General features: G+C 45.1%; 1 protein-coding gene across 2 annotated transcripts in view; it reads left to right on the forward strand.

The window, feature by feature from the left end:
* The window catches only part of LOC144731497 (transcription factor 12-like), a 93,399-nt gene that overhangs the window by 25,165 nt on the left and 50,307 nt on the right, over positions 1-17,927 (forward strand). The window contains exons 6-8 of one of the 2 annotated variants that reach the window (XM_078612592.1): positions 8,758-8,825; positions 9,273-9,432; positions 12,996-13,045. In XM_078612592.1, the coding sequence (XP_078468718.1) occupies positions 8,758-8,825; positions 9,273-9,432; positions 12,996-13,045 (278 nt within the window). The remainder of the gene's footprint in view (positions 1-8,757; positions 8,826-9,272; positions 9,433-12,995; positions 13,046-17,927) is intronic. The other variant, XM_078612593.1, reaches the window with a different exon arrangement.

The following is a 17,927-nucleotide window of genomic DNA, read 5'->3' on the forward strand; positions in this document are numbered from 1 at the left end:
TATTTACTTAAAATAGTAGTTTAAGGAAGTCGCAATAACTTTCAAAACATAATTATTCCACGGTATTTTGTCACAAATTATAATAATAATAATAAATTGCACACGTTAATTACTAATGAAGGCCTCCCTGAGTCTCAAGACTCTTTTCAGGAGGATTCTGCATTGAGGTGTTTGGCCAATGCTACTGTAGTTTGGCATGTGGGAGAAAACTGGTGTTCCTGGAAAAGACCCACACTCACAAGGCGTAACACTCCGGCTCGTTCGTAGTGATATGTTCATTCACTTGAGATCACACGTGTTCCACACCATCACAAATAAATGGCTCACACCACCCTATATCACGCACCACACTATCACACAACATGGCATTACACGTGTCTCATGCCATCCATCACAAGCAAAATACCTTCGCACAGAACGCCGTCACACGTGTCCACATCCAACCTCGTCACCCACAAATACCATCACACACCGCGCCACCGCGCCGCGCCACTCTCAACAAGACTTTGTGGAGTCTGATGCACGGCCCTCAGGCCCAACACCTGACATTTCTCTGGTCCCGCGTCCCCTGCTTCCCTTCGGCCCACCCGCGTGTACTCACACGCACGCACGCGTTCACGAAGCTTGCGACGCCGCGCAAACTCCGGGGGGCGGGGGGGGGGGTGTAACGGGACATGTGGGACCGCCCATGAGGAGCACTTAGCTCCAGGCTGAGTAACCCTGAATGTCCCTGGCTCAGGTGCTGCTGGTGTGCTGAGTGTTGAGTCGGGTTTAGTGGCTGGGAGGCAGGCGGTCATGACCCTGACGTGTTCAAGGCTGCCCCGGGACTTGGCCTCACCATGTGTTTTTGTGAATGAAAACGTTTGCTTTTCGATGTAAAGCTTTCGTGACTGCAGGGATTCATCTTCTTGGTTCTTTCGGTAAAGTCACGTAGAAGGGAAGTAATAAAATAAGAAAAATAAAACATAATAAAATAATTCTCACGACGTTTCGGCCACAACGCAAGCAGCCGTCCTCAGGTGGCGGCTGCTTGCGTTGTAGCCGAAACGTCATGAAAATTATTTTGTTTTATTTTTCTTATTTTATTATTTCCCTTCTACGTGACTTTACCGAAAGAACCAAGAAGATGAAAACGTTTGCGTTTGGCCTATCCACACCGCTCTGCTCGGTTGCGTTAGATTAGTGACGCAAGTTTGCCTGAAGATGTGTGCGTGTGGGCATTACGGATGTGCCCCTGATTTTCAGGTCGTTCTGAAAAATAGGGAAAAATTAGGCCAAGATTCGATTTGTTCTCACATTTTTTTTGGTTCCAATTAATTTTAAAACTGGAAGTTACGTCACTAATTTAACATAACTTCCGCGTATTTTCCCTCTAAATTTGTGTCATGTTGCATCAATATTGTGTCATGTAGCATCAATATTAGTTCCCCTGCAGGCATATTAATATATTACGTAGATGGAAATGAATGGAATATCCAAAATCGATAATTTTTACATTTCAAACAGCCCGTTTGTCAATCCACTACTGGATGAGGACCTTCCCCATCCCGTGTGGTGTCGGTTACTTGACTATCCTTCACCATGCTGGTCAGTATGGCTTTGTAAAGGTGTTGGGGGAGCATAGCATGGCAGTGACACAACAGATTTCCACTACACTGCCCTCTGCTGTCCACCACGTAGCCCTGCAGCCAGCTTTGACAACCTTTCTTTTGTTTCGATTTAAAGCTTTCGTGACTGCAGGAATTCATCTTCTTGGTTCTTTCGGTAAAGTCACGTAGAAGGGAAATAATAAAATAATAAAACATTATAAAAAAATTCTCACGACGTTTCAGCCACAACGCAAGCAGCCGTCCTCAGGTGAAGAACAGGTCTGTCGGAAAGACATTCAGACGCTGTCTTTCCGACAGACCTGTTCTTCACCCGAGGACGGCTGCTTGCTTTGTGGCTGAAACGTCCGTGAGAATTATGTTATTATGTTTTATTATTTTATTATTTCCCTTCTACGTGACTTTACCGAAAGGACCAAGAAGATGAACCTTTCTTTTGTTTAACCCATGGCGGTCACCCTTTCAAACTCTATCCACACCCAAACCTGCTTAGCTTGTGAAATTTTTGCCGAAATCGGGCGTTATCCCCTGGGCTGAAGAGGCACGACACCGTTTTGCGTAATTCTTATACCCGGCGAGCGAGCGAGCGAGTAATAGTCGCGTGGGCGGCTATCAGAGACGTCCATTTGCTCGGTTTGATAATTATTAAACCCACGAGCCTTTGATCGTCAAGCGGGCCAACGAGGTCACGTTCCGGAGCGGAACATCTGGCCCGTGTCACGGCGGCATTTCTCGCAAGTGGCCCTTGGTTTCCGATCAACCAACATGCGGCGTCAGCAGCCGCTAATATTTGCCGCTTCTGTTTATAATATGAATAATGATAATCATCGGCCTTTCTCAATCGACCGCTGGAACGAGGTGGCCTCTCCACGTCGACACAATCTCTCACGATCCTGCGATGTAAGAATCCAAAACCTGCACATTCTAGGTTGTAATACTCAACACTCTTCACAGATAGATACAATCATTACCGTACTGCCATTTCTACTTAACCTTGCAGCACTAGTCATCGGAGTAAAACTGCTAAAACTATTTACATCATGACGCCTCCTTTGCCAATACCAAAATACAATCATAGGTTTTTTTTATTGTATTTTGGTATTGGCAACGGAGGCATCATGATGTAAATGCTTACCCAGAGGCCTCATTACTCTGATGGTGCCTTGGTTTTGAGTTGTGCGCCTTTTGGCATCCTCTGGTCTAGCACCAATTGAGACGAGGCTCAAAAGAAAGCCGACTCTGGTGTGGACCAATCAATTTCAAGTACAATGCACATATTATCAGTGTGTTTTTTACTCTTTGGTTCTTTCGGTAAAGTCACGTAGATGAAAAAAATTATTTAAAAAAAGGAATTTAGTTTTTTTCATTTTTTTTATTGTATCATTTATATTAAATTTTTTCGTCTATGTGACTTTACCGAAAGAACCAAAGAGTATGTATCGTTGCAGTCACGAAAACTTCAAATCTATAATTAAGTGTGTTTTTTGTTTGCATTCTGACCGCAGGTATTGTGGTTAATGTTAACATGATTTCTTGTAAAAAGGTTTCAGTTGTGTTGCCAGAAAAAAAGGGGAAAAAACCTATTGTATTATTACTAAAACTATATTTATTTTACCAGGTAAGACCCATTGAGCTACGTAGCTCTTTTTCGGAAGCGACCTGGCCACACATGATAGCTCAACGAAGTGGCTTATCGTGTGGAAGTGTATAGCAGCCAAATACTCTAAACTCTAAAGGCATGTTTCTAAACGTGGAGGGAAAAACCGGAGGACCTGGTCAAAGCAATAGCCAGGTGCGAACCTGCATAGCTTTCAAAATCTGTCAAGATAGATCACATTCAGGGTGATTTGGCCACGAGCAAAGCTATCAAGGTGTTCGGCTTCACTGGGATAAAAGATGGGCTGTGGGGTAAGACGACAGCCGATACGGCTCACAACTCCCAGCCTTGGTGGCCTCAGCGATGCGATTGGCTGGGACCTTGCGTTTCGCGTGACACAAGTTGTTCCGCGTTCTTCCGTATCGCTTTTTAATTGTGACACGATTGTAGCAGCAGCAGCAGCATCCCTCCCGACCAACCCCCCACTGCCTGTGTATGGGTTGGTCACACCACCTTCATTAGTCGTGCACAGTGTTCAGCAGCTGGCAGTTTAAACACAGCTAATTGATTGTGCCTTAAATCAAGGAAGATGGGATGATACGTAGGCATGCGTGCAACGGGTCACCAAATTTGGATTTGATGAATTGTGATTTGGGGTCACGGTTTGATTCAACGATTTATCATCGTTTAATATTTTTGTCATATTTTTACCGTTTCGTTCTGTTTTCTCTTTATTCTGTCTGGGTTGTACGATTCTGTTAGCTCCGTTAGCCTAAATATAACAACAGCACATCATTTGCAGATACTTTGCATGACTAGCAAAAAATGTATTCTTGCATTCAAAACTACACGCACATATCACGGCTATCAATCGATTATAAAGGCATAGTTACGTTACTAAGGGCACCCTTGAGGTTGAAGGAGGGTCGGTGTTGGTCCCTGGTGATGGTCAAGCCCCCGTTGGACCTTCCTCTGTCTTGCTCTGCAAGCCATCTTGCATGCCAACTTGTGTCCGTGTGATGATATTTTTCGATTATGTTCTTGTATCGTGGGATCTCCTTTGCCAGTACCAAAATATGAGAAGAGGATTTCCCCTGTCTCTGGGTGTGGACCAATCAGTTTCAAAGACAATGCATATGCTATCAGAGTATGTTTTTTGTTTGCATTCTGACCACAAGCATTGTGGTTAATGCAGACATGATTCCTTGTAAAAGGTTTCAGTTTGGTGTTTTAACATCTTAACACCTGTTTTGTTGCCAAATTACAGGGGAAAACATATTCTCATATTTTGTTGTAATTTACAACCATACTCTTAGGTTTTTTCGGTAAAGTCACGTAGGTAAAAATTTAAATTAATAAAAGTAAAATAAATCAAATAAAAAAATTCACGACGTTTCGGAAGCAACACAAGCCTCCGTCTTCAGGTGGAACCGTCACAGCCACCTGAAGACGGAGGCTTGTGTTGCTTCCGAAACGTCGTGAATTTTTTAATTTGTTTTATTTTACTTTTATTAATTTAAATGTTTTACCTACGTGACTTTACCAAAAAAACCTAAAAGTATGAATCCTTGCAGTCACGAAAGCTTCAAATCTAGAATTTACAACCAGTTTTATTCTAATTATGCTATCGGAATATGTTATGAAACAAAGTATACGTTCGGATCTCGCACAGAGCATTGCAACCCTTTGTGTTTGAGAACACCCACAGAAGCGGATGTCACAGAACTACCGATCTCTTCAAGTGATCTCTGATCCACACAGTCGGGGCAGCACTTTTCCACTTGCCCTGCCACATGAGAGTGAGCTTCATCGCACGACAAACCAATATATTCTGCAATTCTCGATACTATAATTTACTAAAATGAAGTGTAGAATCACATTTAATATTGCGTGCAATGGTGACCAGACAGAGACCATCAACTTGCTTCACTCACTCGAAGACCCGGTTTAATCACAAACAAGAAACGTTCATTATAGATTGTCAAAACAGACGGGAGAGTCGCCCTGCAAAGCCGTGACGCGCATCTCCATCGTCCACTCGTCAGCCGAAAGTGAGCGCGGTGTTCGTGCGATCCAGTGCACGTGTACGCGCGCGTGCGTGCGAGAGGGACCGCGGCGTCAATTAGTGGAGTAAGGAGTGGAACGAGCCGTACTGGCCCCGACTCCGAGGGCCCGCGCGAGTCCCTTACTTGCCGCGTTGGCGCCCTTCGGCGTGCGAGCATTGCCGCAGCATCTGATGGCATTTAAAACAAAAGCCGTCACATTTCGTGCGTTGAGTATTGAGCTAATTAGCATTTGCATGAAATTGCTTTCAAAAATCGCTGTTCCTGCTGAGGCAGTAATTAAGAGAAATTAGCCATTTAAAATGTGGAGGGGTGGCATTTGGTGGAGGCCAGCGTGGGCGGGGGTTGTTTTGTTGGATGGAGAAAGCGGTGCGAAGCACAGCCCGGTTGTAGATGTCATCCTCGCGGCAACAACCGCAGCCACGACCACGGCAACTGGACCCACAATGAGAGCCCACGCTCGCGGCCACGACAACCACCGCCACGGCAACGATCGTTCACAGTAGCCGCGCCGGAAGCTACCATTGCAGCTACGGCCACGGCAGCAGTCTCAGCCACAGCGACAACCATTACCGGCAACCACATCACAAGCCGCTACCACCGTCGCCACTGTCGCTGCCCCAACCACAAGATCTGCAACAGCTACTGCCACTGCCAGTCATAATGTTGCCTCCAAAAGGTCGTGATTTTTATTTTATTTTTATTTTACTTTTATTAATTTAAATTTTTTTACCTACGTGACTTTACCGAAAAAACCTAAGAATATGAATCCTTGCAGTCACGAAAGCTTCAAATCTAGATTCATAATAGTCATAAACGCAGCAGGCAACACAGCCGTCATAACTAAAACAGCCATAACCACAAACTCCTCCAGCAACAGCCACCGCCAATGTCATTGTCATGGAGCTGAGAGCACCCAGTTTCGATTTAAAGCTTTCGTGACTGCAGGGATTCATCTTCTTGGTTTTTTCGGTAAAGTCACGTAGAAGGGAAGTAATCAAATAATACCGAAAAAACCAAGAAGAAGAAGCACCCAGTTTGATAGGAACTCGGGTTCCTGCCGTCCACTGAGGGTGTGTTTGGTGAGGTCTCTACACTGTGCAGGTGTTTTGGGTCAGGGTATGTTCGGCGAGGGCATGTTGAGTGTGAGTAAGGCTTGATCTCTTCTTCTGACTTCATCCTGTCACTCATACTGTGAGCAACGCACAACCTCTGATTTGCCTGTGGGGACAGGAGGATCACCTACTACGGACAGTAATATATTCCAAGTAGAAATATCCTACAGCCGGTGGTAGCGTCGTACAGACTGGTGTGCAAGAGATGGTAGCCTACAGCAGCAGTGTGTAAGAGATGGCAACCTCCTACAGGCAGCAGCGTGTAAGAGATGGACGCCTTCAGTAATGTTAGATGTTCACTGGCCTCCATCAGGTGGTATTGTGTCAGAGGCAGCAATATGCTTCAGGTGTCACCATCTACAGGCAGCAATGTGCCGTCAAAATAGCAACGTTCTACAAGCATCAATGTCCAACAGCAGTGTTCTACAAGCATCAATGTCCAACAGCGGTGTTCTACAAGCATCAATGTCCAACAGCAATGTTCTACAAGCATCAATGTCCAACAGCAATGTCCAATATCAATGTCCAACAGCGGTGTTCTACAAGCATCAATGTCCAACAGCGGTGTTCTACAAGCATCAATGTCCAACAGCGGTGTTCTACAAGCATCAATGTCCAACAGCGGTGTTCTACAAGCATCAATGTCCAACAGCAATGTTCTACAAGCATCAATGTCCAACAGCAGTGTTCTACAAGCATCAATGTCCAACAGCAGTGTTCTACAAGCATCAATGTCCAACAGCAGTGTTCTACAAGCATCAATGTCCAACAGCAGTGTTCTACAAGCATCAATGTCCAACAGCAATGTTCTACAAGCATCAATGTCCAACAGCAATGTTCTACAAGCATCAATGTCCAACAGCGGTGTTCTACAAGCATCAATGTCCAACAGCAGTGTTCTACAAGCATCAATGTCCAACAGCAGTGTTCTACAAGCATCAATGTCCAACAGCAGTGTTCTACAAGCATCAATGTCCAACAGCAGTGTTCTACAAGCATCAATGTCCAACAGCAGTGTTCTACAAGCATCAATGTCCAACAGCAATGTTCTACAAGCATCAATGTCCAACAGCAATGTTCTACAAGCATCAATGTCCAACAGCAATGTTCTACAAGCATCAATGTCCAACAGCAATGTTCTACAAACAGCAATGTCCAACAGCGGTGTTCTGCAGCCCCCGCCTCGTGCGAGCGTCGTGGTCTCGTGCCGACGCGAGCCCCGCTGGCAGGGGCTCCTCGCTCACACTCGCGCGTGTTCTCAGGACACCGGGCTGGGAGGGCTGTGAGCTGGGCTGAGGGGGTGGGGTAAACAAAGGTTCCCTGAGGGAGCACACCTGTGCGTTCACCGTGGGTGGGGGTGGGGGGATTTGCGGTGGCAGGTGAAGGCACCCACTCCTGCATGCTTGCCCAGCATCGAGACAGCCGCCAGATTCATGGCGGTTTGCAGACTGAATGCTACAAAGCCAGGCCACCTCCTTCACCAGCGTGCACTGACCAGTGCGGCGGAGTATGGTCAAACACCCCCAGCGGCAGACATGGCGCGGGGAGACCATGATCCAAAATGTAATTAACAAAGAGCTACATGATTATTATTTTTTATTTTTAGTGTTTTACATGTTGATTTGTCATGATTTTATTCATCGTAGGCACGTGGGGATTTATTTATTCACGGATTAAATTGCAATACATTACATTTTGTACTTGTATAACATCCGAATGCAACGTCTGAAGACGCTGTACATAGGCTGGGATAAAAATGACAATCTTGTGCATGGACTTCATCAGCGGCAGGGGTTTGATAGCTTGGATGGCTGGGGAAGGACTTTTCAGACCTCAGGCACAGCAGAGGAGAATGAGAAACCTCCCACTGAGCGAATGTTAATTGGGGGCTTCGACACAGAAAACCGTGGGTGCTGGAGCAAAGAGTGGGTGGAGGAAAGGAGAGTGAGATCTTAGGAGAGGGGTTTGCAAGGGTGAGTCCATGAATGATCTTATTTTCATGGTACCTGCATACAATTGTGTGTATTAAGAGGTATTTATGACAATTATCTACGCTAATCTACCATTCGTGAAGTCGAATGGACAAGACAGTACAAACAAGACCAAAAAAGAATGATTCTTGAATTTAATTGTGCCCCCCCCAAGCATGGCAATTCATGGCATCGCCAGGAAGCGTGAGTCATTGCATGTTTGGCGGTTAGCACTATGTGGGAAGTCAACAGTGACTTTCCCTTCCATATCAATGTGTACATTTTATTTACTACTGGCTCAGGGGTGGAGGAGACACAAGGTGAATGCTGCTACAACCTTGTTTTAGTGGGAAACCACTTTGCATTTTTGATTCTTTGCTTGTTCATGTTCGGTTTGACTTTCAGGCAAGGCGACTGGGAGAGGCTCTTATCCTTTGTACGACCGGGAGTGCTGCTCACAGGTGGAAAGATTTGTACGCACCAAGTCTGATACAGCACATCACTCACCCAGCCATATGCAGCACGGCACTTACCCTGTTCTATGCAGTATGGCAGCCACGTGTGTGCAGTGTGTCGCACGTATAGCTGTTTCTGCGGCGTTTGGGGTGTGTCCAGTGTGCGCGGTGCATTGCGTTTGTGTTTTCTGCGTGGTGCGTCGTGGTGCTCTTTGTGTGCATCACGTGTGCTGTGTGTGCTGTGCGGTGTCTGTGTGTCATGTTTGTGCTGTGTGTGTGTGATGCGTTACGCGTATTCCGTGTGTGTTGCGTGTCATGTAGATTATGTGCTGTGTGTGTGTGTGCGCATGGTATCTGTGTTATGTGTTGTGCGTATTCTGTCCGTGCTGCGTTCATTGGTTTGGCTGTACGATGCGTCACGTGTGCATGCTGTGGCTTGTACGTGCACTGCGCTCCCGCCTCTAGTCTGAGCCGGCTGGACAGCTGTGTGCCGCCCCGGCTCTGGGGGGGCGGCTGCCTCCTCCTCCTCTTCACCCCAGGGCACAGGGCACCGCGTTCTTCCCTGCCACGAGGTCGGACGATGCCCTCCTCCATCGGAGGCCTCCGCCAAACCCACCGGCCCTCGGTAAGTCAAGGCACTACCCAGTGGCAGCACAGCGTATGTATGTATATTGAACTTCTTTTGTACCTTACATAGCCAACCGTGCTAACCTGGGCACAGGCAGGCAGGACTTCCCTTGATACCCCTTTTTCCACCGCACAACTGAACTGTGCCAGGGCCGTGCCGAGCCTGCCAGGCGCAGATCAGGAGGCACCACGTTTTTCCATCGTAGAAGCCAAGCCGTTAAGCTGACGAGACGCGCAATGAACGAGTCCTGATGCGTGTATCGGGTGCGTTGACGTCACACGGCAATGAACACATCAAATAGCCCCTTGCATGGCCCAGAGCCTAATTCAAGATATATTGTGAGGCCATCATATCGTGGCTTGGTTCTAGCTCTGCTTGGGATAGCGCCAGTGGAAATCCACCTGTACCATGAGAGGCCCACTCTGTCTTGACTCAGATGTGCCAGTCGAGTCGTTGTATCTTTTATTTTACGAGGAGACGAAATAAATCCATTGAAAGACATGAAACCAATGCCTCCTTTGCAAGCGTGACCTGCATTACGTCAAGACATGTTCGGTACAAAGAATATTTAAGGCCAAATATAGGCTCAAATTTACAATAATTTGATAAAAATTCAAACCAGCCTGAGTAAAGATGGTGAATTACCCGTTACAATGTTAAAAGTACAAGAAGGATAATGTAATTTCTAGAACGGAAAGTGACTATGTTAGGTAAGTAGAGGCAATGGGGAAAATTGCGCAGTCATCAAATGTAAACACACTGGCTTAAGGCACCCATTAAAACATTAAAACAAAGAAGTCTAAGCAAAACATTTACAAAAAAAATTGTCAAGTACGTTTTCTTCAAGCTCAGCTTTGCACGGATTGAATTTAGATGCCGTTCAGAGACCAATTGATTCCAGAAGTCGAGGGACAACAACTCCGGTCATCTTCTCAGCGGCTTTTGGATAGCCACCGAACAAAGACGGTCACTGCATTGCACACTTTCAGATGTGCTTCTGCGGCCGTCTAGCATGCTCTGCCTTCCGATAGGAGGAAGCCACTTGAAAACTCATTTCTTTAGAACACATTTTTGTGTTTAGTTTGTTGTCCTTCGCCCGTACCTCCGATTAGCATCATTGGCTACTTACGGTGCAAAAAAAGTTCAACATTTATAGAACTGAAAATAATGCCTGACCAAATCTGTGTACGATGCAGTGAAGGGCGGGAAATGAGTAATTGACCGCTATAAATGTTCACGTGATAAGCCACTCCGTTGAGCTATCATTTGTAGCCAGGTTGCTTCTGAAAAAGAGCTTTACAGCTCACTGGAACTTGACCTGGTTAAAATTAAAAGTTGAGTTTAGAGTGTTCAGAGATTAATGAAATAAAGAGATGGACAAGAAATAGGTTGTTGCACTTTGACATCGGATAATGAAAAGCAACGTAGCAATTTCGATTTAAAGCTTTCGTGACTGCAGGGATTCATCTTCTTGGTTCTTTCGGTAAAGTCACGTAGAAGGGAAATAATAAAATAATAAAAATAAAACATAAGAAAATAACTCTCACGACATTTCGGCCACAACGCAAGCAACCGTCCTCAGGTGAAGAACAGGTCTTTCCGACAGACCTGTTCACCTGAGGACGGCTGCTTACGTTGTGGCCGAAACGTCGTGAGAGTTAATATATATTACAAAAAATAATAATTGCTATGCTATGTAAAAAACAACAATTTGCTAAACCTTGGCCACAATATCTGGACTTGTCTTCATATAACAACGCATAGATTTCTGTGTTTTTTATTGTGGTTCTGGTTGTACTTTATGAATCCCTAGTCTCTGCCATTACATACAATGAAACAAGAAAAGGTAAAAAAATAAAAAACAGAGCAATGTAATGCAATACATTATTGCACATTATTGTAAAAAATAAATAAAAAGTCCATTCTATGTGTTAGTGACTTTTCAAATATTTTAGGCAGGAAATTCGTTTTCAAATTTAGATTTTTTTTCTGGGGCGGGGGGCGACCCCTAGACCCCCTGGAAGATTTGGTCCCCCCCAATGTTGACTCCATGCCTACGGCCTTGCTAAGATCCGTTCCAAGTGGCCTCTGAAAAAGGCATTCAAGGGGAGCAGCAAGCAAAATGTTTGTTGCATGGTGGGTAAACTGAGCTTTTATTCTCAGATGTTGGATTTAGGCAAATTAGGTTTAGAATTAAATCTAATGCAATGCTTCTTTTGTGGAGTCATTGGTGACTTAGCTGCAACGATCAACTGTCTTCACTGGAGGACGTGGTTTAATCACAGTTGGTTGAAACTCAGGTTCTGTCCTAGGATTAGCACATATACAACGTGCACATGTGAAGTTAATGTCCAGAAGAAGTCACTTGAAGGGATCTCAGAAGTAGTTATATGATAATTGTTTTTTACCCTTCTATCTGGCAACAAAACTAACACTTTTTTTTTACAAGGAGTCATGTTTGCATTGACCACAATACCTGCGGTCGGAATGCAAACAAACATTTAAATAATAAAAAAGGTGTCAGTTTTGTTGCCAGGTAAAAGGGTAAAAAAACAATTATCATATTTTGCTACTGGCAAAGGAGGTTCCAATGGTAGTTATTTGATATCTGCTTCGACGGGCCATTATCATGGGTTGATACACTGCTCTGCAAGAATTCCAAATGGACAAATTTTCATCTCATGATTATACCCCAATAGCACAATTAGAATAAAATGTGGTGAAAGACGAAAATGTTAACAATAAAAAATTAACCCGTAAAAACAAAGTTTTTCTCTATAAATCCTTTATATGCGTGTTCAATGGGCCACAACCCAGCCCACATTGGTCTTTGAAATGGGCGGCTAGAGTCCTCTCGTCCTCTGGCTTGAGATGGCTGCCACCTATGGGTCAGATGATTGTCTGCCACCATTAAGCAATTGGTAATTAAATATTTTTTAAAAAAATCTTAAAAAGTGTAAAATTTTTGAAATTTGTTTTCACGAAAATAAATTGTCACGCACAACGAGTCTGTGTGCAAAATGTCAGCTCGATTAGATCACGGGAAGTGGGTTAAAAAAATGACCGAAAGATTTGCACGGTCGTAAGCGTGCAAGCAAGCAAGCAAGTGAACTTAATATAAAGGATTAAAAAATGCCCCCAGCACCTCTTAAAGAGACGTGTTTAATGCTTTAGAATTTACGAAACTATCATTAATACAAACCACTTGTAAATTATACAGGGTCTGAAGTAAACGATATACATGTCAAGACAAAACTAAAGAATATGCATCCATACCTGTCAACCCCTTATCAGTGCCCTACCTTATTACAGACCAATTCAGACCTTATTGGTCACCCCGTGCCCTTCATGAATCTAAACGGTCATCCTACAAAGTTCCATCACAAGGGAGAAACACAAATACGGGGTAAACCGTATGGGTTGACAGGTATGTGGATCATGGGGAAAAGGGAGGCATTTTTATATTTACCTTCTTGGAAGTGTATGTAAATCCCCTTGCACCTGACGGGCGTGTGAAATGATGGTGCGTCTTCTGTCGGTGTGTCGTCTTGTTTCCGCAGATGCTCCATGTCAGAAGATTCGCAAAATTCCGCCAGGCCTCCCTTCCTCTGTAAGTCACCGCCCCATTGCGCCGTGATGTTTGTAATGAACTCGTGAGTGTTGGATGGCTACGGCTATCCGGCCTTAGCCCTCTAAAACGTGCTTACCAGCTTTAACAACATTCACGTAAGTTGGACTGGCGTCAAATTGTGTCGAGATTTGGGTAGTGATGACCCTAATGTTAGGGTTGGTTAAGGTTGAGTTAGTTGGCTTGGGTGATGGGTGGGTTATCGTTATAGCTGAGTCATGGTTCGGTCTGAGTTTTGCTTTGCGTTGAAATGAGTTGGGGTTATGGTTGTAGCTGGGCTATTGTTTAGTTTGGTTGGGGGTGGATTGTATTGGGATTGAGTTGGGTTAGGGTCACAGTGGGTTTCACTTGTGATCTAATGAGCTCATTCATTTCGTGAGAGCTCTCCTCCTCTGAGTGGAGCTGGGCGCGTGAAGCAGCGCCACCTCATGACCGCGCATCATCACTGCCTTTCATATTCTTAGGTTTTTTCGGTAAAGTCACGTAGGTAAAAAAATTATAAAAGTAAAATAAAAATAAAATAAAATCACGACGTTTCGGAGGCAACACAAGCTTCCGTCTTCAGGTGGAACCGTCACAGCACGATAGCTGTATCAAGTGCTGTGACTGTTCCACCTGAAGACGGAAGCTTGTGTTGCCTCCGAAACGTCGTGATTTTTATTTTATTTTTATTTTACTTTTATTAATTTTAATTTTTTACCTACGTGACTTTACCAAAAAAACCTAAGAATATGAATCCTTGCAGTCACGAAAGCTTCAAATCTAGAATCACTGCCTTTTGCAGCGCCCACCCTCCACCAACCCCCTTAATAGCAAAAGGTCACAAACGTATCAGCAGCACACCACACACCATCATGCACCACCATATCACGCACCACACCACACACCGATAGATGGAACTGCGGAGAGCCCCTTCAGAGGGTAGTTGACCTACTCTTCTACACACATTTCTTAGAAGCGGTGGAGGTACCTACAATTTACCCTGCCGCACGCAACCTGCTGATCGACTAACTGTATCTTCTTGGTTCTTTTAGTAAAGTCACGTAGTGGCCGAAACGTCGTGAGAATTGTTTTATTATGTTTTATTCTTATTATTTTATTACTTCCCTTCTATGTGACTTTACCGAAAGAACCAAGAAGATGAATCCCTGCAGTCACGAAAGCTTTAAATCGACTAACTGTAGTTTACCCATTTATGCTACTCCGTGGCTAGGGGCTAGGGGATTTGATGAACTTGCATATAGTTTCAACTGTCGTGCTGGGAGATCGAATCAAACTGGCGGCCTGGATTACAGGCCTCGCGTACGAGCCATTGCGCCGTGGCAGCATTCCCCTGGGCAAGAGGCTCAAGCGATAATCACGGGCAAAGCCAAGCTCCCATTTCTCGTTCCCAGCTCGCTCGCTGGCAGCGCCAGTCGCGTTGAGCCTGGTAATGCGGCAGTTGCGTGTGCACTCTCTCCCAAGCCACAGGCACAAGGTGTGACCCTTTGACTGATGCGGGCTGTCATCGTAGGCTGCCGCAGCCCGTGAGCTGCACAGATGGCCGAGTCATTAACCAGATAATTGGTCACATAATTTAATCCCTGGCCGCCATCACAATCAATCAGGTGACGGCGGGAGCCGCTTCTTGAGAAGACGATGATGATGATGATGTTGTTGTGCGTGGGCGGCATCCACCTTCGTGCTTCCGAGCACCAGAATTGAAATGCAAGTAAAAAAGGGAAAATATTGTGGTCTGGAGACGCACAGGAGGTCGAGTTAGGGGGTGGGGTCAGTGAGATGGCTAGTACTAGTGCCTGGTGAGTTCGTTAGGGGTAGGGCTTGCACAGGTCTCTCTCTCTCTGTGCCATCGTAGTAGATGAATTACAAAAATATGGTGCACAAAGAAAAACTGCACGAAGAGATATTTGCCTGCTGAGTAGCACACACAGTACACACACAGTACACACACAGTACACACACAGTACGCACACAGTACGCACACAGCACGCACACAGCATGCACATAGCACGCACACAGTACGCACATAGTACACACACAGCATGCACACAGTACACACACAGCACACACACAGTGCACACACAGTACACACACAGCACGCACACAGCATGCACACAGTACACACACAGCACACACACAGCACACACACAGTACACACACAGTACACACACAGTACACACACAGCACACACACAGTACGCACACAGTACGCACACAGCACGCACACAGCATGCACATAGCACGCACACAGTACGCACACAGTACACACACAGCACGCACACAGCATGCACACAGTACACACACAGCACACACACAGTGCACACACAGTACACACACAGCACACACACAGCACGCACACAGCATGCACACAGCACGCACACAGTACGCACACAGCACACACACAGCACGCACACAGTACACACACAGTACACACACAGTGTTGTCCCACGTCCGACTGCATAGCCGCATGTAGAGTGAATTCAAACCGCATATACGCGAAATCGCACAAACCGAACTCGCATAAAGCGAGGGAAACCTGTACCGGTGGCTTATTGGTAAGAGTTGAGGTCAGCGGGAAGAGCCAGTAATTGTGACCATTTGATTTGACTTAAGATCATTGGGAGGGCTGGAAACCCATGGTTATTTGGCGAGTGCGTTCGGGTTACTGTTCATAGCTGGGTGGACATTTGGTCAGGGACAATTTGATGGCCGGTACGTGTGTGCTGGTGACCTTGTTGGTTCGTGTTAGGGGATTGATCTCGCATTGCCCCCAAATTATTTGCCACTGAATTAAAACCCACGGGCTTTTTTTTTTGCATTTGGCCACTCTGCCTCATGCTCACCCCCCCCACCACAACCGCTCCCCCCCCTCCCCCCCCAAAAAAACGTCACGGGATTAAGACCCCCGAATGGAATTGTCCGTGAATGCCGGTGGCGATGCACGTGTCACGCGCACGTCTACAAGGAACTTGTTCCATCCCACGTACCTGGTACCTGTTTCCGATTAAAACTCTGCGCGGCGCTCCTCAAGAGTACCGCTGCGTGTGCACAAGGGCCCTTTGTGTTTTTAATTAACTCGTGTTTACGCACCGAGGTCCCGTTGTGTTTTGAATTAACTCTTTGTGTTTGTTCATGTTTTGTTGGCGTGCGTCGATGTGTCCGTTTGTCGATTAAATGCGATTCTGAAGGCTCACGATGCATGAATCGGCGAGTGCGCGTGAGAATTTATTATTTCTGAATAATGAAAATTTCTTCCACGTGGAAATGTTAAATTTCGGCGAGTGGTGGAGATGGACTTGATTCTAGATTTGAAGCTTTCGTGACTGCAAGGATTCATATTCTTAGGTTTTTTCGGTAAAGTCACGTAGGTAAAAAATTTAAATTAATTAAAGTAAAATAAAAATAAAATAAAAATCACGACGTTTCGGAGGCAACACAAGCTTCCGTCTGTGTTGCCTCCGAAACGTCGTGATTTTTATTTTATTTTTTATTTTACTTTAATTAATTTTAATTTTTTACCTTGCCTCCGAAACGTCGTGATTTTTATTTTATTTTTTATTTTACTTTAATTAATTTTAATTTTTTACCTACGTGACTTTACCAAAAAAACCTAAGAATATGAGATGGACTTGGTATATCACACACGTATATCGGCATTTTTCCAAACGGTGTTATTCCTATACAGTACTACGGTGTTTCCACAGGGCTGCAGGACGATTAGGTTTAATACCCTGCCCTTGTACGTTTACGTTTTTGCCCCACTGATTTAGGCTATTGAAGCGAGCACAGCTGCACAAACCAGAGTTAAATGGAGCAAACTAAAAACCACAGAGCACACGTACATTGTATTCTTGAATTGAATTGCGACACTTAATCATGCAAAATTATTTTGACACCCCGTTTGGTAGTATTACAACAACAAAATAGGCGCTATCGGCTTTGTACCATTTGACAAAGTGTCTAATCAGAACTCTCGCAATGCAAATTACACTGTAAAAAAATAGACAAAAACTAATCAAATCACAACCCTGAAACATGGTGATTCATCACATTACAGAGGAGAGTGAATCATCGCTTGCCTTTGTGATTTGAGCATGTCACGTAAGTACGAGATTGTTTTCATTTCATCCCTTTATATTCTTTGAGACGAGGAATTGGTTTTGGGCACAGGCAATAGCTCCACAGAGATCAGTGCTCCCCTTGGCATTCTCCTTTCCTCTTAAGCAGCGAGTGTTCCACCTCTTTGTAGGATTCGATCATTCATCATCATCACCCTTACTCAATAAACTGCTTAACAAAGGCATCATCAAGCCTCTGCCATCAATCACGATCCTACTGACGTAAGAGATCGTGGATGGCTTCGGAAGAATCTTGTTTATCTGTCCCATCAATTTTCGTAACATTTTCTACGCCTCTTCATCTCATCCACAGCTGAACGGGGGCATAGCCACCTCGCCGGCTCCCTTGAGCACAACCGGGCTCTGACATTCTGACGATCACCGTCTCTCGTATCTCTCTCTCGTCTGATGCTGTGGTGGCGCCCGCGTGTAATTCAGCGCTCTGGGAGGCAAGGGTGTTGGTCCATTGCGCAGGTCAACGAAGCTTGCGAAAATCGTTGGGCCAAAATGAGTTGCCCAGGACATGGCAGGACTGCAAGTGGGTATATTGTACCCATCTGTGCGGACTTTTGAGTCGCGTATCTCCGTGTTTCCATGGTGAGATTTCCCCGTTTATACCGCTTTCCTCACACACCAGCCATTAATGGAATTGGCAACATATAGATAGATGTTTGCGTTTCGATTGTTGTCCTTCCCCCGCACCTAGCACGGTTGGCAACGTATGGTGCGAAAGAAGTTCAACATACA

The sequence above is a fragment of the Lampetra planeri genome, chromosome 39 (assembly GCF_965212315.1).
Source record: "Lampetra planeri chromosome 39, kcLamPlan1.2.h2, whole genome shotgun sequence".
NCBI lineage: Eukaryota > Metazoa > Chordata > Hyperoartia > Petromyzontiformes > Petromyzontidae > Lampetra > Lampetra planeri.